This window comes from Grammomys surdaster, unplaced genomic scaffold (genome assembly GCF_004785775.1).
Source record: "Grammomys surdaster isolate TR1022 unplaced genomic scaffold, NIH_TR_1.0 125950, whole genome shotgun sequence".
Lineage (NCBI taxonomy): Eukaryota > Metazoa > Chordata > Mammalia > Rodentia > Muridae > Grammomys > Grammomys surdaster.
In genome coordinates this window covers 795,227-823,222 of record NW_021620771.1, presented here as the reverse complement: position 1 = coordinate 823,222, position 27,996 = coordinate 795,227, and the positions used below count along the sequence as shown (strand labels likewise).

The window sequence follows — 27,996 nt, the reverse complement described above, 5'->3', positions numbered from 1 at the left end:
CTCTGTCAATGGTTTTCAAGTGTGGCTATGCACAGAACTACCCAGGAAAGCTTTAACCACCAGCCAGTCACCTCTCAGCTGGTACCTCACCTCATTGTCAGATCAATCTGATTTTCAACTGATGAACTGGGTGCTGGGTACATTCAAATACCCAAAAGATAGCACTGGTACTTTCTAAATTCCCCAGCTAGTTTTAATGTGTAATTATGGTTGAGAACCACTGAGCTGGATGATTCAAGGAAAGACTCCCATTTTATGACTCTAGGAGAGAGGGCTTCACTGTTGTATGCTGGGGACTCAGCGGACGACATATTTAACAGCTGCCTGGAATGCAATGGAGGAGTGTAGAGAGTTGGACCACAGGCGACCAGGCCAAGACCCACCACAGGAAGAACCCCACAATCAGATTTGATTTCAGAAAACCAGACAGCAACAGATGCATACACACGGTGAGCTTGTAGATCAGGGAGGAACAAAGAAGGCAACTCCAGCTGTCTAGATTAGGGATAATGTAAGAAAACTTTATCAGTGATACAAAGGGCACCAAGGACACAGCAGGTGTGGAAGCAAAGTCAAAGGAAGACTGGAATTCAAAACAGAGAAAGGTACAAAGCAGGCAGGGCACCAAAATGGCTGTCTTCTGGTCTGGGAATGGGGGCATCCTCTGTCAACAAAAAGTTGGAGATGGGTGTTCTGGGAAGGGAGGACAGCTGTTAAGAAGGGCGGGGTATTTAACTTAGAATATGGCTCAGGGCAGTGGCTGGGCATGTATGCAGAAAGATCACCAGGTATGCAGAGTCCATGCTCAGGTGGGAAAGCAGGCCAGAGCAACCGAACAGAACCTTGGTGAGACAATCGCAGGTATCTGCACTACACATGTGATCGTTTCTACTTGTCCCTTTCTATCTAGGCCTCTAAGCAAGCAGGTAAGAGCTCCGTGCAGCAGCAGAGACTTGTGAACCTCATCCCAGTCCATAAGTGGATGGAACACGGATAGACCAGGATTGGCACTGAGAAAAGGAACACATTGAAAATACCAGAGCATGATTCAAAATAAATAATACGGAATACTCAAATAAAATTCTCAAGTGCGTGCTGTGCGTGTGCGTGTGCGTGTGTGCTATCCCGGGCCAGGATACAAAGATCAACCTTCTATTTTAGAGCAATAAAATTGAACTACAGTCCGTCATTCTGAGTAAGTCTGTCATGAGTCCAGATATGCAGTCTTCTGGCCAGAGATAACCATAGAAGCATGTTGTCATTTCTCTATAGAGTTGTTCTGGAGGTACAGCAGTTGAAAAACCAAAACTGGCCTTCAGGGTCACATAGTTCCCTGTGTAAGCATGCTAGATGTGAGGCATAGGACTGCTAGTATATTTTAAATATTCGGTCTTCAAACTCAGCTCCCTACTCCTTAAGGGAGACCTTTTTTTTTTTTTTTTTTTTTTTAACATAACCAGCTCTGTGCCATGGGCAGATTGTATTTTGTGGTCTCAGGGAGCTAGAACTCTGGATGGTTCTCGCCATGTACCCATTGCCTTTTGGGATAGCTTGGTTTCACCTATGTGTCTAACACTATCATTTTTCTCCCTATTGTTCCATGGGAAAACCCTGTTACCAAGACTTAACTGAATTCTATAGTGAAGATGGAAGAGCTAGGAGAAATCTAGGAACTTGAATTCTTTCCTGAGGACTACCAGGGGGACTTATTATGGCAAATAGATTCATCTCCATGTTCTGGCCCGATACCTCTTCCACTGGATGCCCCAGCTTTGCAGGGGACACTTAGCTTAGTGGATGCTTTGTAGAGAATTCTCTATGCACAGAAGAAATACCGTGCAGTCAGACATTAGTCTGCAAGTGCCCTTCAGGGTGCTTGAAACATCTAGCCATGTCCCATGCAAGAGTGAGGATATGGGAACATGTGGAGGAACAGGAGGCTAGAACAGAGTCCCGGGTAGCCATAGTGAGAGGTGAGTTTTTGTGTTTGCCAGAACTTGAGACCGTATAGTCCCATGTTATCAGGATATACCTCTACTTCTTCCTATGGTTATGACTATTAATATTATAGGAGAATAAAAACATGTTAGTTGCAAAGATATGTTTTAAAATAGACACAATCCTATACTGTGGAGACCACTAATAACGTAGCTATGCAGACTACAAAGCAGTCAAGCTTGCTTTTACCTATACAGGTAGAAACTGACTTGGATGCAGTTTAATGCTGAGAATCTGACCAAGGCCATTTCTCTCCCATTTAGAAGTTGTGGACGTGGGTTGTTGTAAAGTCTGGGCCATCATGCCGGTCTAGAACTGCTTTCTGCCGGTTCTGTTAAATGTGGCTTCTCCTGCACAGAGTCATTCTGGAGAGTCACATGGATTTGGGTTGTGGCGGGGATGGGAGTAATTACTATCCAGGGAAAGTATTTAAGGATAATTGTATATCTCCTACTCTTCAAATATAGTTTCGCTTGACAGCTGGTTTCCCTGGCAACACTTCCTACTATATAATAAATGTAATAGTTTATTAGAATGTGTAAATTTATTTGTATGTTTACATATGCATGGAGGATATAGAAATTACGTGATAAAACAGGGAGGAGAAATTTGCCTGCAATCTATGTTCTCTTTGCATTAGCCGGTAGTCATTTACTCTAGAAATACAGAAACAGGAGAGGGGGGAGGGGAGGGGGAGGAGGTGGAAGTGGAAGTGTCAACTGTACTTAATTGTCTGTACCACTGTTCTCTGCTCCCTCTCCCTCGGCTCATTTTATCTTCACCCCCCACTCCTAGCACTGGGCTTTGCATCCTTTTTAGCAAAACAGAGTACCCACCCCCAACTCTAAAGGCTTCCATCTTCCTAGCTCCTGCCCATCTTCAGGGCTCAACCTAATCCCTAGTTTCTCTGCAGCGGACTTCTAGCCTTGGCATCCCTGCAGAGCCTGTCTACATTACACATTTTGTTTATGCAGCCAAGAAACACTTAGTTAATATCTACTATGGACAAGGTAGTATGTCAGCAGTTAATAGACAACAGTCCTTGTCAGCACAAGGCCCAGCCAGAGAACAGAGCAGAAGGTGCAAATGCTACATGCTGGGGCACTCTACAATAGTGTCCCTACATCACATCTTAGGCAGCCATGGAGGTATCCAGAGGGCTTCCACTGCCTGGTATTATCAGTTAACCTTTAATGTATGGTTCCTGACTCTTTAATAAAACAATGAGATGCACAAGAGGCAGGGCCCATGTCTTTGTTACAGACCCATAGTATTAAGAACAGGTTGTATGAGCCACAGAAACATGCCCAGGTCTAACACCCTGAAAAAGGCAAGGTTTAAAAACTCCCAGTCTCAGGAAGAAGGGTGGCACTGGGAAAGAACAATGCTCCTTAACTGGTTTCCTTAGCATGCAAATGCTGACAGGCCCGAGCTGTGAAGACAGTGAACAGAGCAGGCTGTCCAGTAGCTGGAGTTAAAGTTTCCATCTTCAACAGAACCAGGAACAAACAGCAGAGGAAAAAAAATCACTAAATTATTTTTTCATGAGTAAGTAGCCTGAAAATGGGCCTTTAGAGATTGGGGGACACTTGGGCTTTGTTTGCACCTAGTTGTTTATGGCAGAGTAGAAATGCAGTGAGGTGTGAGGCAGCTCTTGCTGAGGGACTAGGTTTGACAGGCCTCACATTTTGAAACCCCGTAATGTTTGTTCCAAAAATCTGCATCATTTGCTCAGAAAAACTCCAACAGATCTCTGATCACTGCTGCAGAGTGAGCCTTGAATGTGGCCAGTTCTTTATTTTCCTTTACATGAAAGCTTGAATTATCAAAATACCCAAGGATCATCTATTTTTTCTGATATCCCCCTGTCCCTGGCAAGCTCTGTTCAACCATTCTTTCAAAATTAACTATGGCTTTGTATCGTGCAGTCTTGCACCTAAAATAGGCCAATTTGAAGCTCAAATTCTATTACTGTCATTATTAAATTGTTTCCCCAACTGAGAGAACTATTTGGGAAATGTTGATAATTTTCCTGGCATTTTTAATCCATTACCAGCCTTAGCTATTTTATACTCAATTTCCATCAGTACACTGAATGATCAAGGTTAGCCAGCTGCTGGTGATGTTACTCAGAACTTCTGGGGTCCCCTTGTCTGAATGGCAGCTGCTAGTAACATTTGGCCAATCCAAACCACAACATAGAGTAAACATAATGTACATCGAAGTTACAAAGTCTTAGGCAAAAAGAACACAAGCTATCTCACTAAAATGTGTTACATTAAGTCATGTTGAAATTACAGTGTTTTCACTACACTGCTTTAAATGAAAAGGTTTCATTTCCTGCTGTGCCTTTGTACTTCTTTGACATGGCCATTAGAATAATTTTCAAACATGCACAGAAACAGGTTCAGTACACCAGCCAGGATCTGATCTGCAGGACAGCTGAGGCTATTCCTGAGCTGTGACTCTGCACCTGTCTAAGCCCAGAGTCTATACCTCAGGCTTGTCTACAGGTATCTTTAATGAGTGTGCCAACCAACTGAAAAGAAGCCATTTGTGAATACAAGCTCATTTCTGTGTATCTCTTGAATTGGAAGTGCAGAGAGAGAGAGAGAGGCACCCTCTTCGCCAAAGTAAGCAACTAGAGCCCCATGGCTGGGAGATGCAGAGTGGACGATGGCCAAAGGATCAAAAGATTATAATTTTCAAGGACATACCTGAAGCTATAGAGCTACCCAATTCAAATGGAAGGTTTTAGAGTCTCCTGGAAGCTCAGGAGTGTCCACCAAGTATGAGAGCGTCTCAACAATTCTCCAGATTATGTTTATCCATTCATTTATCTATGGCTCCTTCATTTGCATGTAGCAAGAATAGGATTTGGGAAATATTTTTACTGCAATTTTTAATCTCTTTACTATTACTATGTGGGGGCTGTGGAACTGTTCAGAGTAATATATACCTGTCAAATATGACATTATGTTTGAATGTCTATCAAATCTATTGTCTTACCAAGATGAGGTGATCCATCTATCTACCCATCCATCCACACATCCATCTATACATCCATCCATCCACCCATCCATCCACCCATCTATCCACCCATCCATCCAGCCTTCCATCCACCCATCTATCCACCCATCCATCCACCCATCTATCCACCCATCCATCCAGCCTTCCATCCACCCATCCATCCACCCATCCATCCACCCATCCATCCACCCATCCATCCACCCATCCATCCACCCATCCATCCAGCCTTCCATCCACACACCCATCCACCCTTCCATCTACACATCCATCCACACATCCATCCACCCATCCATCCACCCATCTATCTACACATCAATGTATCTATATTATTTAATCATTATTATGCACCAGCTACTTTTCCATATGCAGGAAATGATGAGGAAACATCTAGAGAAGATTCTAGAGAGCTCTCTTTCATATAATAAAGCCAGCACTGGTAGATTTGACCCTGGATTTTTCCACTAAGGAGGCCTTTCTTTGAAAGAATAACAGGGGGAAGGAAGCCTGCACTTTCTAGTCCCAGTAGAACATGAGAGGAAAAAAATGTGTGTCAAATTGGAGCAGTGTCCAATACTGGAGTCCTCACTTAGTGTCATGAGATCACAGGGACTTGCTTAGAAACACCTGGATGTCGTAGGGAAGGGGCCAAAGTAGCTGGTGCTTGTGGAAAGGTCCTGCCAGGAATGCCAGTAGTTCAGTTATCATTATCTGGCTGGTTCACAGAGCTGGATGCAGCTAGGGAAAGGATATGCTTTGGGGCTCCTGGTTCCCAGAGCTCATTCATGGACTATGAGAGACATGAACATCATCAAGCGTGGGGAAATGGGCGGATCACAGAGCTTGGGAGTCAAATCTCCACAGAAGTGGAGATTGCAAGGGCTGGAGGGGGCAGGTCTGGGCGAGTGACATGGCCTGTAGTGGTGGATGTCTAAACTAGATAGACCTTCCATGTGACATACTAGCCCATGTATCAGAGATGGCAAGAGTCAAGAGGATTTTGGGAACTTCAAGCCCTTTCTCATTAAGCCCTGATTCTGGGATTGTGGCCCTCCTCCCCCTGGGTATCCAGATCCACCTTAGACAGGAGCTGTGGGAGATGGAACTCTGAGTGACTACACATGTGACCTCCAGGAATTGCTTTAAAAATATTGATAAACACCTCACTGAACTAGTTTAGTGTTACCTACACTCCCACTACATATGAGATGAGGCTAGGGAGGCAAGACTACGTTAAGGAAAAGAAATGGCCAAAACTTTTGGGTGTGTCTAAGATTTATAGAATTAAATTTGCATTCCCATCCTACATATACACTCAGGGGGCTTGAGGACTTAACTGTGGGGTAGCTAGGTAGGCAATGAGCAGACGCTAGTGTGCAAAGTTCAACATGGCAACAGACCTTTGAGCCAATAGCTAGAGTATGCTACCAATAGCTAGAGTATGCTAAGTGCTAGGACAAGGGCATGAGAAAGCATGTGGGAATGGAGGATGAGAGGACCATTTAGTCTTCCTGGGAGTGTGCTGAGGGAGCCACAGATGCTGCAACCTTTAGCTGACAAGTCTGACTTTTCCAGGTAGACATAGATGGTGATTTAGGTCGTGGAAAAGCTCCGCAAAAAGTCTTACTGTGCAAGAGGGTAGAGAACATTTGGGAAGCTGCAAGGAGCTGCAAGCAGTGGGATGAAAGTGTCTGTGCAGAAGTACAGAAGGTAAAGCCAAAGGAAGGTCACAGGGTGGGGTATTCTGGAAGCTTCTGACACCAGCTCAAAGCACTGACAGAATTTACATTTTGTCTGTAATCCTCAAAGTTGTGAAGTTTGTCAAGTAATAACAAACCTTCTCACATTTACTTTAACTGACTTTATCTTATACAGGAGGGAGACACATTTGTTGTAACCTCTCAGAGCCTACCCAAGAGAAGCCAAGTCTCAACCCTTGAGTTAGTTCTCTGGACCAAATCATGAACCCCCATACAAAAGGAAGCAGTTATATCCCCAGGAAGACCCAAACTAGTAGGTGTTACCTTGTTCATCTGACATAGTAGCCAGGAAGTAAGCTGGAAGGGCAGAAGGGAAGAGGAGTGGCTTGCATCTCACTCACCTGAACTTGGATTTGGAGATCCGGTGGCTGAAAGAGCAAAAGGAAATATTAGTAAAGACAATGAACTCATTTTCTTCCCCAAGAGTGGTCAGCTATCGAAGGGGAATTTGGTGTTCCCTAGGGCTACATGTGGACACTGGAAGGATCTGTGGGGTAAGTTATAAAGCTGCAGCGAGAACACTCTGTGTATTTAGCCACATTTAGATGTGGCTGGCCCAGCTGACATCTACATATCTAGTATCTTCTAAGTGTGGGTGATCCTCACTGGGGAGGAGGAGCACACAAGTCCTGAGAGGTTCATATCTGCCCACAAACTCTATAAAGAGATAAGAACAATAGCCCTTGAGAAAAGCCACGGCAGATGGACAGCTTCTCCTGCAGACAGAAGGATCCCTCCACCAGAAAGCTCCAAGTGCTGACCTCACTGCAGTCTGCCAGGGTCTCTCCTAGAGCTGGATTAGGAGGCACATGCAAACCACAGGAGCCAGTGGGAAATGGAAAGGCCATCACTTCCCTGGCTCAGAGCTGTTCACCAGAATGGGATAAATAGCCTCTAAAGGGACATGGTGCATACTGAAGTTGGGTGCAGCCCTGGGGGTCTATGGTGACTCTGGGCAGAAGCACAGGAAGGGTGTCTCAATGACAGCTGCTTTGAAGAACTGTTGCACGGGAAGGGTCCTGAAAGGCAGCACCTTCGGGAAGGTTTTGAGACTGTCCAGTTCCTCTAGGATAGATTCCAGGAAAGCTACCCAGGGTTAGGAGGGGGAAGAGGTCAAGTGAGAGGCTTGTTAATGAGAAGTATGGAAAAGAGAGGGAAGGAGGCAGAGAAGAAAGAAGCAAGAGAAAGGAGAGGAGAATGTAAGCAATTATGACAAAATACTTTGAGAAAGGAACCCAAACGTTTGAAGGCACATGACCGCTAAACTTTGAAGCTAAGAGAAAGGTGAATATAGGTGGAACAGCATGTTGAAGTGGTCTTGGCCATGACCAAGACCTGCTAATGCACAGTTGACATGCCAATGACCACCTTCCTAGATGATGTGTTACCAGCAGCCAAGAGAGGGCAAATCCATGTTCTCCAGGGACGAGGTCCCCGTTACCTGACACCAGGTGGTCAGCCCTAAACACATTACACATGATCAACACTAGATAGACTCAGTGGGTTATATATTTATAATTATATGAATAACTAAAGACCAAGAGGTCATGAAGTTACAAGGGGGCAAGATAGGGAAGGAGTGGGAATTATTTAAATACAGGACTCAGGTATGAAATTCTCAAACACAGCAAATTTAAGTAAAAAACAAAAAAACAAAGAACGGAATGCAAATGAGAAATTACAATGATCAGAGACCCTTGTAGGATGTTGGGAGGTGACTGCTTGAAGCCATGTTGTCCCAGTCAGGCAAAAAGCAAGCCGTGTCACGGAACAAGAAAACATTAACCCTCCTCATTATTTTTTTTAATTAAAAAAAAAAACCTGAAGATGTGACAGGTGGCAAAGCTATCGTGCATGAGATAATTATATCTCCGGGGCACTGAGAAGCTGAGCCAAGTGCCTTTATTGCTCTGAACTGTTAACTAACAACCTTTTCCCACCCCTAAGACTGCCTGCTAGGCTGCAGGGTTTAATCACAAGTTAACTGAGTATGTGGGAAGGGGACCTGGAGCCCAGGGCAGCATCTTTCATCTAGAGCCACTGTTTAATGGGGGAAGAGATGTTTGTTAGCTGCTAAATGGAGACAGGCAGGCAGGTTACTCTCCGTAGCAAGGATTTGCTGAGCTCAGGGATCCTTAAGAACACCTGGTTGGTTCCAGGCTTTCTTGCAGCGAGTCTCATGGTCTCCCAGACCCTTTCCCTGGTGCAAGTCTCACCTTTACTCATGGCCCCATTAAGTCATAAGCAAAAGTGAGATCTTCGACACCCTGTTCCCCGCCACCCCCAAGGAACTGGGAAGTTTTCTTAAGGAACTGGATCTTTGATGTGGGATAAGGGAAGATCAGAGCTGACCAAATAGTCTTCCTTGTTCACACGTGGCCACACGTGGTGCCTGTCCTTGGACACTCTAGATCAAAGGAAATGGCTCAGGAGCCTCTTGCATACTTGGCTCCAAGTCTTGATGTCTAGCCCTGTATACTTCACATGAGGAAGGCTTTTTGTTGCTAACAGGAGCCTGTGAACACGACTTTAGGTTCTCTGTATCCAAAGACATTCATCTGTCTCTGATATAAGCATCCTGCCTTAGCCCAGCAGCAGAGCTCAGCAGCTGCACATAACAAAGGAGTGTTGTCACTCGAGTGGGTCCCAGAAGAGCCGGCCTCAGAGCTTCCTGTAAGATTACAGGCTTTGATTCCTCTTCACTCCTTGAATGCAGGAGCAGTCAGCTACAGGACTTACATCAGGAAATAGAAGGACATTGCTCACAGCCCTCTGTCTCCTGGCTGTAGAGATAGACTCTGTTTGCATAGCTGTTTCCACTGTGGAGAAACGAGGGAGAGAGCACCAAGCACCTTAGCCTGTCTGCTTCCTACTGACATTTGAAATCAGTGCAGACCACAGAGTCCTGAGAACAGTGGAAGCCTCCAGTGTATCCAAACTCAATGAGCATGAGCTGCTTGCTCAGGAGTTTCTTGTTTTTTTATCCAGCACTAGAGTCACATGGAATGCCATCCCTACTTCCCATCTCAGGTGGATTTGTTAAGAGTAAGGAAGCAGAGGGTGTTAATAACTAGCCAGAACATTAGAACTCCAGAACAAGCCTCTGGGCAGGGACTGGAGTCTACTTATTCCCAGGCGCTCATCAGGACCTTAGGACTAACCCAGAAAACCAAGAATTTCCTTCCTGATTTTGACATTCAAAATTAAAGACAACTGCCAATCCATCTTCCCCCTTAGTCATTTGCTTTGTATTTATCATTATTTGCCAGGTATTTGAACTCCTTGGGAGCTGTTTATACTTCCAGCTTCTCCTTTGTTTGAGTAATAAATACCGCTCACTTAATACCTGCTGTGGGAAAGGGTATTTTCCTGAATTGTTCCTATCTTGCCTGACATGGTCAGACAGATTGCTGACTCAGCTTCCCTAACTCCTCAGCTTGGTCACAACCCTGGACCTTGTCTCTGCCGAACAAGACTCCTGCTATTGGACACTAAACCCAGCTGTTCTCCGTTTCTAGCCTGAACCTCCTTCCCAGAACCCAGGCTTGGCCTCTACTGAATCCTCTCATTTACCCTGCCTCTTCCAAGCCCCCCAGACACAGGACAAGCTTGACTTCCAGTGCTCATCTTGATCCTGTGATGTCCAGGTGGACCTTGACATAAGATAGATTGGCCCCTCAGCCTTAAGCTGGGTCACTGTGGGTAACCTCGCCACACAGATTCACACAATTGATTTTTAGTGTTTTTTGGTTATAAAACAGTATCGGAAGTATATTTTAAAGATGTCAAGTCCACATCAACAGTGTCAGGCTGCAGAATGTCCAGGACTTCATACCCAGTGATCCCACTTTTCCCATCTGTGTCTTCCAGGCTATCCTTCACACTTCTACAGTATCCGTCCTCACCCTGCCAAAGATGATGTACCTTACAGTGATTCCCATCACAGACTGGTGTGCTTCTCTCTTCACATTCTTTACAGAACCATAAGCCTGCAGAGTTGGAAGGAACTCTCCAGGTCACGTGGATCTCTGGTACATGATTTCTCAAGCTGTAGAACGTCTTATTCTTTGGGATCTAACACAGAGCTGAACATGGGAATGAGATGGCAGTGGTGCCCTCTGAAGTAGCCTTGGAAGGTGGTGTCCAGCCTTGGCTTCTGCTGGAACCAATGGTCTGCCCTGTTCCTTTCTTGGGAGATAGGAGCTTGGCTGAGGTCACAGTCCTGGGCAGAGCTTCTGATGTCAGCTCCCTTTCACTTTCTGAGGTGGAGGAACTCCACTTCCTGTGCTCAATTCCTCTGCAGCTTCTTTAGCCTCTTGGTTTTCGCTGGCTTCCCCAAAGACCACCCTGACAAGGCCCTCCCTTTGTTTCCATGGCAACCCTCCTTTACCTATCTTCTTCCTCTTCTCTCAGTGCTTGGCCTCAGTGCTTCGGTGGATGCCCTGCATTGGTACATTTCCACCCTTCCCTTGCTGAGGCTGGCTCCCAGAGTCAGTATATCCACAAATCCCTCAGAGTAGAGATCCCCAAGATACACTGACAATCAGCCCACTCTTTCCATCTCCACATTGCACCTCAGTCCTAGGCACCATCGTCCCAGCCCTAGCAGCCACAGGCTACTTCATTACTGTATCATCTTCTTTTCTATTGTCCCTAATGTCAAAATCCTTCACAAGTACAAGACTGACCAAGCCAACCTCTTCACACAACTCTGCATTCTTAAAACCCTTTGGTAACTTCTTATGCTCTTACAACAAAGACCAAGCTCATTGTACAGCCTTTGCCCTGCCAGCTGAACCACTCACCGTCCCTCACACACACATCCATGCTGCCCCCTGGCTTTTAGTATACTCATTCTTAGTTTATGGCTTAAATTGTAATCCTTCAAATATCTTTCCTAACCTGGCAATCCAAACGAGGACTCTCTTCTATGGTGGTTACCTTATAGGGCCTCTTTTGTTTTCTTTAAAGATTTATTTATTTTATTTATATGAGTATACTGTATCTTCAGACATACCAGAAGAGGGCATCAGATTCCATTGCAGATGGTTGTGAGCGACCATGTGATTGCTGGGAATTGAACTCAGGACCTCTGGAAGAGCAGTCAGTGCTCCTAACCACTGAGCCATCTCTCCAGCCCACATTATAGGGCTTCTCTCACACTAGATGATTAGCTCCATGGAGTCGGTGCTACTTTATCGGATGACTGCCATCTCTACCACTCCACATAGGCTGTGTGCTGCCATGAAGGTTCACATGGAGAGACCGTTCCTGACATTTTCCTTCTACATCTCTCAGCATAACGGTCTGTTCTTTTGCTTCTTCCTATTTTGGGTGTCAGTTTCCCCGAGGTTTGGTCCTGGTCTCCTTCTTCCTATCCCTGTCTCTCTGAGCAAACTCTGTCCTACGACCTTAACAATGGACTCAAATGCCAGTTTCCACCTCTACTCAGACCGGAACCTCAGATCTCCCCACCCCGCTCTCTATCTTGCACCTCTAGACTCTAGGCTGGACCCCTCTTCAGATTTGCTTCAGCCTTGATATCAGTTTCTCTTACCAAGTCTTGGTGAGTCATTCCTTTATCTCCTTCCTTTACTGCATTGCATAACAGTGCAGCTCCTTTTGGTACACTCTTCTATCACCCAGGCAACCTCTTTACCCGGGCCTTCTCCTTACATGCAAGTCTTCGTCCTGACCTCAAGACTCTTAACTCAGAGCTTATAAAACAAAGATCTCTCATCCTGCCCTCAGCCTGCTTCTCTTCTTAAGTCAATCGATTGACCGGAATAGTGGCAGTCTTAGCCACTGCCGTCTTGTTGGGAGATGGGCAAAGACAGAAGTTGATGAAGTGCATATTAGAATTCTGGCACAGCAACTGTGTCTTTTGTATGCAGCGTAGATGTGTGTCAACTTGGCTATGCATAGGAATAAGAGCAGCCATTTCTGGATAACTCTCAAAGCCAGTAGAACACATCCTCCTAGCAGGTGACAGATAGACTAGCGGATGCCAGTTTCCCTCCACAGGGGATAATCATGTTTGCTTTCCAACAGCATCATGTACTCCCAAAATGTAGTTAAGTGAGTTCCAAATGCCAACTCCCCAGTCCCTCCTGGTTTATACCTTGGGCCATGTCCCAAAGCACTGTAATAACCTTGATTATCTTTTCTCTGACCTCTCCATCCCTAATGCCTAACAAACAGAAAGGCCCAGAACTTATTGACTAGAAGAGTCGCATATGCCTGCCCTGATCATTGCTATCTGGGGTCACTTCTAGAAACCCAAGTGTTTATTTTGTACAATTCCAAAAGGGAGAAGAAGAAGAAAAAAGCAGGGGGCACCGTTACAAATGTAATTAGCACCATATTTTAACAGCACTTGGACAATAATTGCTTCTTGATACTGCTGAGAAATCTGCAGTGCAGACTCCCTGGTGCCACTGTCAGAGTGAGCGATGCCACAGCCCCGTGCACTGTGTACTCTGGAACCTGGCTGTGGTGCTGCTCTCTCTGCGCCCCAGCCTTGCTCACCTCCCTCCTGGCTTGCTCACAGGCACACTCAGATTTGCCTGCAGCTACCTATGGCTGTGAGATGGTAGGGTCAGCTCAGCAGAGAGTCACGCTACAGGGGAAGGTGCTGCTCTACCCATGGAGCATTTGGAGACACGTTTTATTTGGGCTAATCCTACTCAGAGCTTTCTATTTGAAATTCCTTTCGGTGGCCAAGACATGGTTACAGTTGTCATGCCCAGGGCCATAGAAAAAGCAGTCATCGCCTTCCAGCATGAGGCTTAAAACCAGCAGGCTCTGTTCTCTGCGACATTTATAATCAAATCAGTTTTGCAAATTTTAGTAATGAATCAGTTTTCCCCTTTTGTTTAGGTCATTGACATGGATGGCTTGTTTCTGGGTTCAAGATGGTGACAATCCATGTGTGAACTGCTCCCAAGGATACCAGCTCCTGCTCGCTCATATCTGGCTAAGTCCCAGGTCAAAGACAACTCTTAGAAACCAGGGAGATGAAGAAGGCTTAGCTGTAAAAACTGCTACCTTGAACACAGTGGTTCTCAACCTGTGGGTCGCGACCCCCGTAGGGATCTCACATCAGATGCCCTGTATATCAGAAATTTACCTTGCCATTCATGACATTAGTAAAATTATAGTTATAAAGTAGCAATGATAATTTTATGGTTGAGGATCACACAGCATGAGAAACTGTGTGAAAGGGTCGCAGCGTTAGGAAGGTTGAGAACCACTGATGTACTACTCTAACCACTGATGTTCCCCTCTAAGGACATTGCAGGTGAACACCAGGCACTTGCTCCCCCCATTAGAAGCGCAGGTCGAGCCTCACAGGACCAACAGGATCATCACCGGGCAGTGTAGTTTCTTAGCTGGTGATTTTCTTTGAGGCCGTGTTTGTCAGAATGGGAAGGGTGGTCATGTAATGCCAGGGACTGTGACCTACTGGCTTGTATGAAAAAAAGGGGGCCAGGGTAAAACCATATACCAGAGCACCCCTACTTTCTGTGCTTCACTGGTGGGGTGAGAGGGCCTCAGCATCTGAGTCTGGCACCCACCACAGAAGTGCTGAAGACTGAATTGAATTTGAAAAGCCCACGACCACATATGAGGCCATTACCAAACCCCAGGCCTCTTTTCTCTCCACACAGGGCACAGATTGTCAACCAGCATTGTGACTCTTCACACTGCAGTGCGGAGTCATCCCACTCAACACCACAAAGCAGCTTCCCAGGTCGTGCTCCAGGAAGAACTCAGCGCTATGTTTTCCATGGGTACTCACGCAAGCCTGGCTCCACAGTTTTCGCCCTCGATGTCACCTCCAGCCACATTTTCAGTGTTGACAGACTCAGTCTCGCTCGTGGGCATGCTCACTGTGAGGGGGAGAGGAACCATGGAGGGTAGGGACAGAAAGAGAAGAGAACATTAGTGCATGACAAACCATCCTAGCCCAGGGCTGTCTGGGTACCATCTGCTGGTCCGTCTGTGGGGGCTGGGCCCTGGCACTGTCCTCAACAGGCTGCAGAAGTCAGCTGCCAAGACACTGCATGTGAGTGGGATGCAGGAGGGACTCTGGTGGTCAGGCTGTTTACCTTACAAGACACACCTGGGTAAGACTGGCAGTCACATCCTTCCTCTGCCCTTAAGTAGCCATATAAAGGCCATGGAAGTTTTCCATTTGCAGCTATCTCACTGACCACAGGGAGAGAAGCTCTCATAACAAGACTCTGCCTCTTTCCCCTACTGGCTCTAACTCAAGACTGGAGTCTAGCTTGTTTGCAAAAAGGACTCTTTTGCTACTCAGATCTTTTGATGGATCTGAGGACAATTTTATTTCCTGCAGTGCACAGTGTCATAAAGCAATGACACTTAGGATCATACCGGAAGTGATGGGCTTGAGGTCACTAGCCACCACCAAACTCATGGTTGGTCCTCGTACAACATACACTAAGAATGGGAGTGTCTAGTTGCAGGAGACACACACAGATACACACAGACACACACAGACACACACAGATACACAGGCACACACAGATATACACAGACACATACAGACACATACAGACACACACACATACACACAGACATACATACAGATACACACACACATAGACACACACACACACACACACACACACACACACACACACACACACCCCACAGTAAATGTGGCTCAAAGAGAGCCTGCAGGATACAATCTCTCTTCTCAAAACCTCAACACTTCCGTCTAAACAGAGACAGAAGCTACCTGATTCTCCGGGAGTCAATTCGCCCAAGCAACGTCCATTGCCTTACTTCAAGGCAGCAGCAGGATAGACTTTTAGAAGGGAGTTTTCTAGCTGAGACTCAGCATGGTGGCTTAGAGGAGGGTATTTCTATTAGTATTATTTATTCTATGAAATTAAAGTTCATCCCAAAAAACTCTTCAGAACTACTGTCATCCTTTTAAGTCAAGCGGATAAGAAGAGACTCATTTCAAGAACAGAAGATACAATAGAACACCCATGACTGTGTCTTGGCTGTTACACAGAGCACTTTACTTTGGCTTAGGATTCTTCCCCAAATATATTGAGGAAAAAGAATCCAGACATCAACTCGTGGATATTAGGGGCTGGATGAGACTACAAAAGTTACCCAGCTCTAATCCATCCCTTTAGTTCACAGGAAAGGTAAGTGAGGCTTAGAGAACCGGTATGATGGGTCTAGGCCATGTGGCACGCCTATAAAGGACTCGTGATTGGGCACTGTCCCTGTCCTATGCTCACCCTGATGGCTGCAGTGTTGACAAATCTCTTCTCTACATCTAGGGTAAATCAATGACTGGGAAGCTGAGCCAGGCCCTGGGCACACCACTGGATGGCAAAGTATAGCCCAAGAATGTTGTTTTGTTTTATAGCGTTGACATCCACACCACAGCCTAAGGGCTGAGGGTGGGACTAGTCATTTGAGGTAGCTTAGCATGTGGAACTGGGAGTTGGGAACCCTGAGTTTTCCAAGGGTTGTGAACGATCCATATTAAATAAGAAGCTCTAAAGTGAGGAGCACTCTGCCTCTTGATCCGTTTGTCTTTGGCCACCGCTGACTCAGGTCCTTTTAACTCTCCAGGTCTGATTCTCTGAAGGGCTGAGCTGTGTGTAGAAAGCCACCTGACTTTGCGATATTTGGCTCTCAGAGAACCCCTTGCATGTGAGTGGAGTGGGGTGAAAGTGGTGGGGCTGGGCTCGAAAAGACCACAATTAGAAAGAAGTGGCCTGGGCCTTAACAGTAAGCACATCTTCTAAGGTCCAGGCACTTCCAGTACTGGTACTAATTTTGCATCTACAGTGACTTTACTTTTGGTTGTCACTCTCCAAAGGAATGAGTCTCTCTTCTATCAGGGAACAGTTGCTGTTGGCTGTCAATGCTCGCTGCTCTACCCAGTGAATGGAAAGAGGGTCAGCAGTTTTCCCCTCACAAAAACACATAGCCAGATCTCTGTCTCTGTCTTTCTCTGTCTCGGCCTCTCTCTGTCTCTGTCTGTCTCTGTCTTTCTCTCTCTTTCTTTCTTTCACACACACACACACACACACACACACACACACACACACACACACACACAGACATCAAGAGAAATATTCTCCCAGGCAATCTGTATGGACCAACACACATTTACACACAGAAAGCACAGTAGACATTACCATGGGTTTCTGTAGAGTGACTAAACCAAGCAAATTTCCCTTTCTTCTGATCATGCAAGCCCGCTGGAGCGCCTCCTTTCACAGACAAGATGGCCAGTGTCAAGATCAGGGACAAGACATCAACAGAGAACATGCAGTCAGCACAGGCAAAAGAAAAACAACCCTGTTCTTACATAGAACACGCTTATCTGCAAAAATTAACTAAAACAATGAAGGGCATAAACCAAGACATATCAGAAAACATAACAAAATTTGGTCAAACCCCTTAAATCACATGAATTAACATAAAACAAAGGATGGACCCTTGTTAAAGCAGATGGCAGCCTCTAGCAGAAGGTCTCAACCATACTGGCACATGTAAGTGGAGACTTGGGGAGGAGGCTTCCCAGAAGGCTGTTCCTTGCCCCTGTGTCTCCCGAGTGTGTATGTGTGTGTTCCCTTTTATAGATTTAAGAAAGTAGTTACCAAGATCAGTAGTACTAGTGCCTCCCACTGGCTCGCTAGCTCAGCTTCTGCCTTACAGAGACCATAAAGGCCAGCTGCAGTGGGCGCCAGGGCTTCCCTCCCACTTAGCCCTGGATGAAGTCACTTGACTATAGATCTACTTGTCCCCTTGTCTGGCTCAGTCATTGTGCCTCGTTCTTGCCTCAGTCTTGGTTACATCTAAGGCACATACATATGCATCTGCTTCCAGTCTCACAGATTCTTTCTTTGTTTTCCTTTGTATGCAAATATGCATGCAATTTCTATACAGCATACTTCACATTCTGTTTTTTGAAGGGTAATAACTTGATTCAGGTATAGAACAACTAAGCTGTCTTTGGAATCTACTTTTCTTCAGAGTTAAGTTTCCTGTGCACAGAAAGTCTCGGGCTCTTCTCAAGTCTGGGCTTAGCTGAAAAGGAAGGGGCTAAGGGAATGAGTGAAGGATCTCTAATTGCATGGGTGCAGGATAGTCTGTGCTACAGCATGGCCTGATGTCCTAAGGGCCAATGCTTTAGCTAACACCCCAGAAAGGATGTTTCTCTTGATAGCACACATAAGTGCCTCTGTGAAGCCCCAGAAATAAGAGATGGGCATGCACTGATGACAGCTTGTTAATGGGGAACAGCAGTGGATGGAGACAGGAGAAGATGCCAGACAGTCCTACAAGAAAGTATGTGCTCTGAATGAGGAACCAGAAGTGGCCGCATGTACTCTAGGGAAGGCTATGAAGGAAGCATCTTTCATTCCAGTTTCAGCAACTCAGGTTGTTGTTGTTAGTGGGAATTCAGAACTCGGTCCCCTCTTAGAAAGGAGCTGAACTTGTGGACAACCCATAGAGAGTTCCATGTCTCTAGTGGGCTCATCGTCAAAACAACTCACCAATCAGTGTAGAAGCTTCTGTTTCTTCTAAAAAGTCCCACTTGAATCAAGCACTAGAAGTGAGTTGGCTCCCATTTCCCTTCTAGAGAGGTACATTTCACAAGAGCAAGAGCAAGGGAAAGAGCAAGAAGAGCAAGAAGAGCAAGAGCTAACGTGAGCACATGGGCCCCATGAGGTCTGTGCTTTCTATGGAGGTGTGAAATGGAAACAGGAAGGTTGCCTATTGCCTCCATACACCCCTACAGTTGGTGTGAGCATACCAGGGGTCTGTTCTGTAGCTCAAAGCTCACAGACCTGTTAAACAGAAGTATTCTCCAGCATTTGGCTTGACACAAGACTGTCACCTCTTGTTTGACTTTGGAAACAACTAGAGGATAACTTTCAAAGCCATAAGAAGAACTCAATAAAATATATGGGTGTTCAGATGTAAGCAAATGTGTGGAAGCAGGGCTGGATGCTCATGGTGGAGACTGGCAGGCGCTGCTGAGTTCCCTGTGTGGTCTACTTGTCTCCTCAGCACTGGGAATACATGTGCCCATCACCACAGCCAGATTTTGGTTCAGGTGCTGGGAATCAAGCGCAGGCCTCCATGCTCGCATGGCCAACACTGGCTGAGCCATCTCCCTAGCCCGTCATGATGCAGTTTTGAAGGAAGATGGTGAAGAAACAGCCTAGAGATGAAGCTCATTTTCTGATTTTATTGCTAACAGGAACTATCACCAAATGAAGACTTTGGGAGGAAGATTCTAAAACAAAACAAAAATTAAAGATTTCTTCAGAAAACAATCCGCAGTTGTCATTGTAAGCAATGGGTGGCACGGCTCTTTTCTTAGTTAGAGCAGCAATGCTAAAAATGAGTTCTACAGACTCTACTCTTTCCCTTTTATTTAACACATGAGGTTCTATGATGCTGCCAGAATGCCTGCACTTCAGAACGTAAAGAATCCTTCTTCAGCCTCTCAGCTAGCTAGGAGACACCGTGCTCACTTAAGCAATATCTTGTCAACAGCTCATTTCGTCCTTGAATTAATATTTTCTAACCCCCCATTCCTCTAAGCATCCACTCTTGGTAGCCACTCTTGCTTGAATGGCACTTGGTATTCTGCTTCTCTGTCTCTGGTGAGGTGTACAGTTATTGTCTCTCCTCAGCTTGCTTGGAGATCTACAACTGAGTAGATGCCGTAGAAATGGTAATAAATTATAATAATCTCCACATGCAATTTCTCCATAAGATAATGTGGAGACACACAATAATATACCTCATGGAAGGTATATGAGATCTAAGCTGTTGTTCAGACTGGTGTTTCCTGGCATGTTTGGGTTCACAAGCCCTTGGAAATCTTATCCACTCAACTCTGGAACTCCACCCTGAGACACCATGTGGTGTCTTCGATGTATGATAGCACAGCCCATTGGTCAGCCTTTCTGCAGCTATGGTCAACAGGGAGGCTTACAGCTCATGGCCTTCCCTACAGGAAGCCAACTCCCCATAAAACTACAGCTTACCTCTGGACAGATCCTCATGAAACAAATCCCCAAGTGGCAGAGCTGAACCAGACTGGGCCAGTGAATCAAAACTTATGTTTCCCTTAAAAGGAAATGAGATCTTGTTCAGCCATCACAACACCAACACAATGTAATACGTGCATCAAAGGATGGACAAATGAATCCACATGAGTAAAAGCAAAATTACTCTGAGGGGCTTTGACAAAGGTTCGAGAGTCAAAAACAGTTTGTGTTTTGGTAAAGAAAAATGTTGATATAGTTCCTTAACAGAGGAAATGGAAAGGCCTTTAGGGGAATTCCTTCCTTTTTTTTTTTTTTCCATCTTCCCCTTGAGAGGGATACAGGGGAAAACAGTCCCATATAAGATACCTAGGCTGGCCCTGTCTCTGGTATATCCTTACCACCTAAGGGGCACCAGAGATGTGACATGACTCTGGGGAGAAAGATGAAGGACACTGAGTTCTGAAACCTTTAGGGCTCCAAACTGCTCTGACTTTGTCCCGGGTGTGGAGGCTGTCTAAGATCTTCATGTAACATCAGCAGAGATGGTCAGCTTCTCATGAGGCTTGAAAAGAAAAATAATGTCTTCATTTTGCAATGTGGCCGCTAGGCTGTTATCCAAGGACTCATCTGCTGCCTGCGGCCCTTTACCTCCCCTGTAGGGAAAGGGTTACGACACCAACATAGGCATTACTAGCAATGGCTGATGGTGTTTGGACATCACCCTGAATTTCCCCTTGAGGCAGAACGCTGGCAGGAGTCCTGGGGTGAGTCTTGGCATCCAGCCTGCTGGGCTGCATGGCTCAGGGCCATCTACTCCTATATGGAACCTTGCCATTGACTTGGCCAGATGCCCATTTTATTATATTTTTATATTAAGAATGGTATAGATAGCATTTATTTCCTCAAAGTACTGATGGCAGTATGGCTAGCAAACAAAGGCATTCCCAGTGCCCTGCCTTACAGACTCTATGCCCTTTGCCTTGGCCATCGCCATCTCATCTGTTAGGGGCTGAGTTATGTCCCCTAGAAATCCACATGCTGGTTTTTAAAACCCTCTTAACTAGAATGGACTGTTTTAGGAGACAGGGTCTTTAAACATGTAATTTAATTAAAATGAGGCCAAGAGGGCCAGCTCCTAATCTAACAAATGTGTATCCTAATAAAACAAAGGCATTTGGACATGGACAGAAGGAGATCATGGGAAGATACAAGGTGAAGATAACACCTACACGCCAAGGGGAGAGGCCTACAATGGACCTTCTCCCTCACAGCCTCTGCGGAGCCAGCTGGTCCTACACCTTGACCTCAGACTCCAGCCTCCGGAAATCAGGAAACAATGCATTTTTACCACTGAAGTCAGCAGTACTTTATTAGACAGCCTAGGCCATGTACTATCTACCATAGTACGATGGTACGATAGAGAATCTATGATGCCACCCATTTCCATCCTTCCTGGAAAATTCTCAGGCAAGCTGAGCTGCCTCATGTCCCTTGTCATACTGCCTGTCAGCTGCACTGGCCTGTCCACATGGCATCATACAGAATCCATCCCTTCTCCTGGGAGGGTCTGGTCCCGTTACCACATATCCTGCAGGTCCACAAACTGCTGCTTTAAAGCCAAGTTCAGCCTACCACTTATTTCTGTGAGTAAAGTTTGCCTGGGTCCCGGCCCTGGCCATCTCCTGATGGTGTTTATTCGTCACTTCGCTTTAGAGAGCAGAACTGAAGACCTGCAAAGCCAGGGGCACTATCTGGTTGGACCATCACTGATAATACCATTCCCCTATCCACTCGAAGCCAGGTTCTAGCCTCTGGTGGTTTCCAGAACCATCTACTGCTCGGAATCTTTCCTTTTCATCTCCTAGACCACCTGCACTGCTTCTAATACTAAGTAAAAATCCAGATGCCAATTTTTGTTCTGCCCCCTGGTAACCGCACAGCTTCAGGTAAATTATCCAGCTTTTTTGAATTCACACTCCCTCCTCCATACAAAGACTGCGATGGTATTTACTCAACACTCTTTTGGTATGGGTTAACAAAAATAATATTTGTAAAAAGAACCTTGTAATATGGTAACTGACATAAACACTCCCTAGAATTACCAGCTAATTTTAAACTGTTTTTCTTAAAGTTTGTTATTTCCTAAGTATTAGATTTGTCTTCTCGAGGAAGCCCCAACTTTCTCCAGCCTAGGGATTCTTGGAATTCATCTTGGAATTCTCTGAACTCAGTCTGATTCTGTGGAACCGTAGCAGCAATGTTTTGGAGCGCCATGGTTCCAGGTTACTCCTATATGCTGCCTGTATGCCGCTCATACTGTGGACCCCAGAAGGCTGACCTTTACAAACCACATCAAAGGGTCTTCTTCTGAGGCTCCCCAGTGGGTAAATATGAGCAAGAATCTATGGGTAGGTGTAGGAAGCCGCGCATGCGCTGGCTAAAGCCGCGTTTGCCTGACATCCGGGATTCTTCCTGGTGAATAGGTGAATTGCGCATGTGCCATGGAAAAGGCCTGCCAAAGTTAAAGCCCATCCCACGGCGTTTGGCACGCTACGAGTAAGCAGCCAATCAGAGGTGAATGCACCGCTCCAAGGGTATATTAAGCAGTGCTTTTCCTGGGCCTGGCGTCTTCTTCCACCATTTTGTATTTGGGAATAAACGTGTTTTTACGGAAGGATTCTGGTGTGTGTGTGTGGTGCGTTCTTGCTGGCGAGACGATTACACGCGCGCCTCACAGGTAGGTGGGTCAGAGGAGATGGGGCTCAGGTCTCATCTGCTACTTCTGGGTATATAGGGCACATTGGTTGTGTCTTGATCCCAAAGGCCATGGGTCTGGCCACAGCCTTCTCTCTACAGCTTCTCCCTCCTTTGTACCTGCAGGCCTATAGAAATAGCTTCCCTACTGATACTTTAGGGTGCTGCTCTGACGTCCTGAGTCCCCTGCCCACTTTTCTTCTACACTGACTCCATGTTTATCAAAATCTTAAACCACCTGTCTAAAAGCACTCTCTGGGAGGACCTGACAGATGCTCCTGGGGCACCATGGAAGGACATTACTCTCCAATGACAATCCAGTGGAAGATATGTGCCCGAGGGGGAAGCTGGTACATGGCAGGGAATGGATGGCCACGAGTGCAGAGCTTATAACCACTTCAGATAAGGCCCAGACAGCCTACTCATGTCCACACTGTGAAGGAGTAAAGATAATTGGTGGCTCCCTATGGCACAGCACTACACAGCCCAGCCAGGAAGGAGGTGGATGTCCTGGCCATGGATGTTACTCCACTGATTCTTGGGAGGAGTGGTGGTGTTTTCCATGTCTCTTCTCTTGCAGAAGAATAGATACTTGTGTTCATCATTTGTCTATGACTGAAATATCCAACACACAGCCAGAGATCTCTTGCTGTGCAGGCTTAGGCCCAACAGGAAATCCAGGATCTGCCACCTTCAGTGCCATGAGTCTGGAACACATCAAGGTACTCCTGGCCTTGGACACTAGGTAACTCCAGAACACTCATGCATTTCATGACAATCTAATATCCTATGCACTTCATCTCTTACGTGGGTGGATTCATCTAGACAATTAATGAAAGCCTTTCTAAGGAAAGTGTGGATAGGAAGAGCCCAAGGTGACAGAGAAAGAGACTGGGGGCGGTGAGAAGCAAAGGGTGCCAGGTGACAGCAGCCTGCCTGAGTAGGAAGGTCACAACGAAAAGGAACACCACTTCCAGAACCTTCTCAATCACTTCCTGTCAGCCCAGCCCAGTTTAGCTTCTGCCACATAAACAACTAATACCAGGCTGATCTTAAGCCACCAAGGTAAATATAGAACAAGATTAAACATTAAGGATCTGAACAAATTGGCCTTACTTATTAAAAAAGGACAATACAGGTGTGGTGTGCCATCATCATAATTATTACTGCTGCTGCTAACTGGGAGGGGTAGCAATGGCTGCCCTGGATCTATAGTTATAACCCTAAGAGAGCCAAGGTTGCTGTGATCCCAGCAGGTTATAAGCATCCAGCACTCCAAGCAGAAAATTCCTTTCCACTGCAGTGGCACTGGGGCTGCAGGAAGGTGAGTAGAACAGGAGACAGGGAGGGAGGGAGGGAGGGAGGGAGTTCAGCTGCACCAGACAAGCTGCAGAAGGTGGGTGCATATCTGTCTCTCCTTTCCCACAGTGTCTGCCTTCACTAGGGGGCCAGGTCCAGGTCCAGGTCCAGCTTATCTGCGGCCCAAAGGGATGTGGCACAGATCCGCTGTATACAGGTAGAATGGCCCCTTTGTCGGCCTCCTCTGTGAAGCCAGTTATTTTAAGCATAAAGTTCTTCTTCGGTCAGAGGGGGAAGTTTTCTACTTACCCCAGCTTAGCAGAATGTGTCACCCATCTGGCATAGTTAACCAGTTAACTATAACCAGTTAATAGTTAACCCATCATAATTCATCATATTATGAAAGAAAAGAAGAATGATGTGTGTCCCTGTCTCTTTCTAGCTTGGTCCATGGGTACCTCATGGCATGACACATGTCTGTTTTAGGTTTTGTCCCAGCAGTGTACAAGGTGGTGACTTCTGTCTTAATCTTAACAGTTTAGTCTTTGAGTATTTGCTAGGTGCTAGCCTCTCTTTTATGTCTCACATGTATGAACTGAGAACACCATGAACGAGGTATCACAGTGGCCCATTTTATAGATGAGGAAACCAAGGCTTGGAGTTCAATCACTTATTCAAAGTAAGCAGCTAATTAGGACTGAAGACTATGAAGCCAGGTAGACCTTGTGCCTAGTTTTCTCTTAGCTACTGTGTATACTTGATGAACTGTGTCTTATAATCAGGAAAAGGGCATAGGTGCAGGTGCCCAGGTCACTGAAAAAGAAGCCCCTTATCTGATGACTCTGTCACAGCCTCCATGCTGGCAGCTTGGAGCCAAGAGGGAAGTCAGGACACAAGCACCATGATGGGAACCAGAGGTCTGTATCTGAGACCAAAATTCTTCAGGCACCGCCCCCTTACAAGACAGAGTCCTGGTCATGGTGGGTGAGACTTAAAAAGGCTCTTCAAGGAAGGGAGGGGAGGGTCAGTCCCTGGACTGTGGGCCTGCAGATGTTACTGAGCTGTGTAACAGCACCAGAGAATTTTCCCTTGGGAAAATTCAGTCAGCTCTGTTGCTGTTGCCTCTTGCACTGAGGAAGTAATCACTGTGAGGATAACTAGCTGAAAGCCAGGAAGGTTGCGAATGGTCAGGCACAGAGAGATAAACTGGACAAAGGTGGGACGGGGAGGCGGCAGGGCCGGCCTACCTCTCTATTACCTCAGCAGGAGCAGGAAGCTGCAGCAGCCCCACTGAAGACTGGGACTGTAACAGCCATGGGCTTCACAGGGCCACTGGGGGAACTGACCAATGGGGGAAGGGCAGGAGATACTTCCAAAAGCACAACCATTAGTGGAAGCATTGAGAAGGTAGAGAGAAAGCAAAGCTGTTAGTGAATAGTTAACCATGCAAAGATAATTACCAGGGCTATCAACAGTGTTGTGCCCACAGTACCTCAGACTAGCAAAGGGAAGTCACACAGCTACAGACCTCAGCTGAGGATGAGAAGAAGTGATCTAGGCTCCTTAGCAGCCAGCACTTAACTCTTTGCCTGACACCTAGACAGGAGGAGGACAGTGATCCTCTACAGAGTCAGCACTGTCTCCTCCCTAGGCCAGCCACACATCCATCCTGGGACAGGGGACTTGAAAGGATGGAGCGAACCAGTGTGGTCATCAAGAGAGTTGGAAAGCCTAAATACGGACAGAAAAATAGAGCTGATCTGTGTATTACTTTACAGAGCAGGAAACCGAGGCTCAAGAGGGGGAGAGCAGTTGTCTGAGGACACTGAGCTAACTCAAGTTGAAGACCAGAAACCGGGCCTCCTGACTTGCTCTCTAGGACTTCTCATGGCCTCTTGTTCTGTCTTACCTGACAGGAAGAATGGATGTTAGGGTCCAGGGATATACACCTTGGGAAGAGGTGGTGTGTGCCTCCTGGCAAGCTATCATCTCTTCTTAAGCAAATGGTCAGAACCTAAGCATTCCTTCTGAAAATGGTGAGATAACCCCGCCACTCCGGGAGGGTTGGTGAGGATTAGAGAGGACAGTTGAGATGAGGAGTCTAATTAATCATGGCTGTCAGTCATAATGCTAGAAAAACAGCAGTGGGCACTGGGCTCTGTCTACTGGGCAACGCAAAAACAAAGTGGAGGATGACGTAAAGAATCCCAGGGTCACATAGCTTGTGTTTTACATGGCAGCAGGAACCCAAACACTTAGTGGCATTGGCAGATGTCTCAGGCCAGTCCCTAAGAATGACTGTAGCTGCCTGGTCCTTTGGGGATTTCTCCAAATGCATCCACCCTGATGTCTTGTTAGCAGGGAATATTCCAGAAGTTCCTGCTGTGTGCTAACAGAAACAAACCCAGGCATGGTCTCATCCTGGAAATGCTTAAGGCCTCATGAGAAAAATGTCAAAAGTCTCAGATTTTGGCTAATGTGAAGATTTAAGCAGAACAGGAAAAAAAAAGGGTTTCTCTAACTCCACTGGGCCTCGAGATTTTCTTTCCCTTTGGAAACAAAATTTGTCTATAGCTTCAAACTCTCAGTCCTCCCGTGTCAGTTTCCTATGTGTACCACTACACTGGTCTTGTTTTGTTTGTTTGATTGTTTGTTTTTCGCCTTAAGCTGAGCCATGGCTGTGCTGGAGATGGTCTGCTCTTTTAGGCTGATCTCTATCATGTCAAAAAAGCTATCTGTGACCACCATCTGGGCTCCACGGTGGGCCATCTGGCTTTGCCAGCTAATCACTGAGGTCAAGCTGACATCTTGGAGGACTTCTACAACAGATTTCTGTGTTTTAACTAGAAAGAGATTTAGATTCTATGAACCAGGAACAGGGCAATGTGTGGTTTCAGCTCCACTTTGGCTTTAAGTAGATTAGAGTCTAAGTGTATTTTTCAATATGCAACAATTGGGTTAGTGCAGTGACAAATGTCCTTCCCAACTATTTGCCAGCACAAGATGCCATTTCCATTAGGGGTGAAGTTTCCTGGCCAGATTAAGACATGGAAAATAATTTTTGGTTATCAACAATTCCCTCCAGTCTTACTTATCAGATTAAATTTAGCTACGGAAAAGAGGAATTTACAAATTAGATGCTGTTCTCTGTTTATTACCACAATGGTTGCTTTCCACTCCATCCAGGAGGTATAGTGGGGATCTCATTAGGTCTCAGCTGGCGATAACACTCACTCCATCCATCAATCTCCTTTGCAAGCCAGCGAATGCACTGAGCCCTATGCCGAGGAGCACGCTTTGAATGAAGCTAGACCAGCCTTTCTAGCCCTAAATGCCTTCAGTGTTCTGGACCCAAAGAAGTCACAGGCCGTTTATCCTCACTAGCCTCTTACTCATTTGCTGACTGCTATTCTCAGCTGGCTGGCTGGTGGTGTTCCTGAGAGAGTGAAAAGGGAGAGTTACCAAGAAAGAATGGCAGGAAGGAGAGGTAGGTTTAAAGTGAAATACCAGACCAGGATTTCCATGCAGAGAAGTCAGGGTGTGTGTTGGGTCTTTGGAAGAGACAGTGGCTTTGGGGGATACCAACGGTCATGCAGAGAATCTATGTAATCCTGGAAGCCTAGGGATGGCAGGATTCTTAGACTTTCTTGGGTTCCTTAAGGGTCTGATAGACTAGAATGACAACTCCCAGTCTGAGCAAGACACCCAAGGTTAAAACCCATATACATCTCCCAAGAGCTCAGGCGCAGATCACCAGAGCTAGAAGGGTCTGTTTGTAACAGCTCCTCTTCCCCATCACTGGACAGCTCATGGAGTGTGGGAGAGGCAAGCTGCAGATGAATTATTGAGTGGAACCTGAGGGGACAAGCTTCCGGTTTCCTCAGCCTCTCTAGCTTTATCCCAACACAGTGTTGAGGCCTCAAACTCTAAAAATCCTATTAGAAGATGAAAGTGGAGATATCAACTGTCAACAGCTCTTTAGTGACGGGTCGGCCTGGAGAGCACCTCCCCGGATAGGGGTTCCTCTTGCATTGCTACATTCTCAACTCCTTGTCGATGAGAGAGGACTTGACTTCACAAGACAAGTG

At 46.1% G+C, this 27,996-nt stretch overlaps 1 protein-coding gene across 18 annotated transcripts in view; it reads right to left on the bottom strand.

Annotated features, from left to right (window-relative positions):
- Positions 1–27,996, bottom strand: part of Cacna1c (calcium voltage-gated channel subunit alpha1 C) — a 604,243-nt gene that overhangs the window by 105,996 nt on the left and 470,251 nt on the right. For 14 of the 18 annotated variants that reach the window (XM_028753516.1, XM_028753518.1, XM_028753520.1 and 11 more), the window contains 2 exons: positions 14,587–14,677; positions 7,127–7,153 (listed from right to left, as the gene is read on the bottom strand). In XM_028753516.1, coding sequence (XP_028609349.1) covers positions 7,127–7,153; positions 14,587–14,677 — 118 coding nt within the window. Of the gene's footprint in view, positions 1–7,126; positions 7,154–14,586; positions 14,678–16,981; positions 17,057–27,996 lie in introns of all 18 variants that reach the window. The other 4 variants (XM_028753517.1, XM_028753527.1, XM_028753521.1 and 1 more) reach the window with 1 other exon arrangement.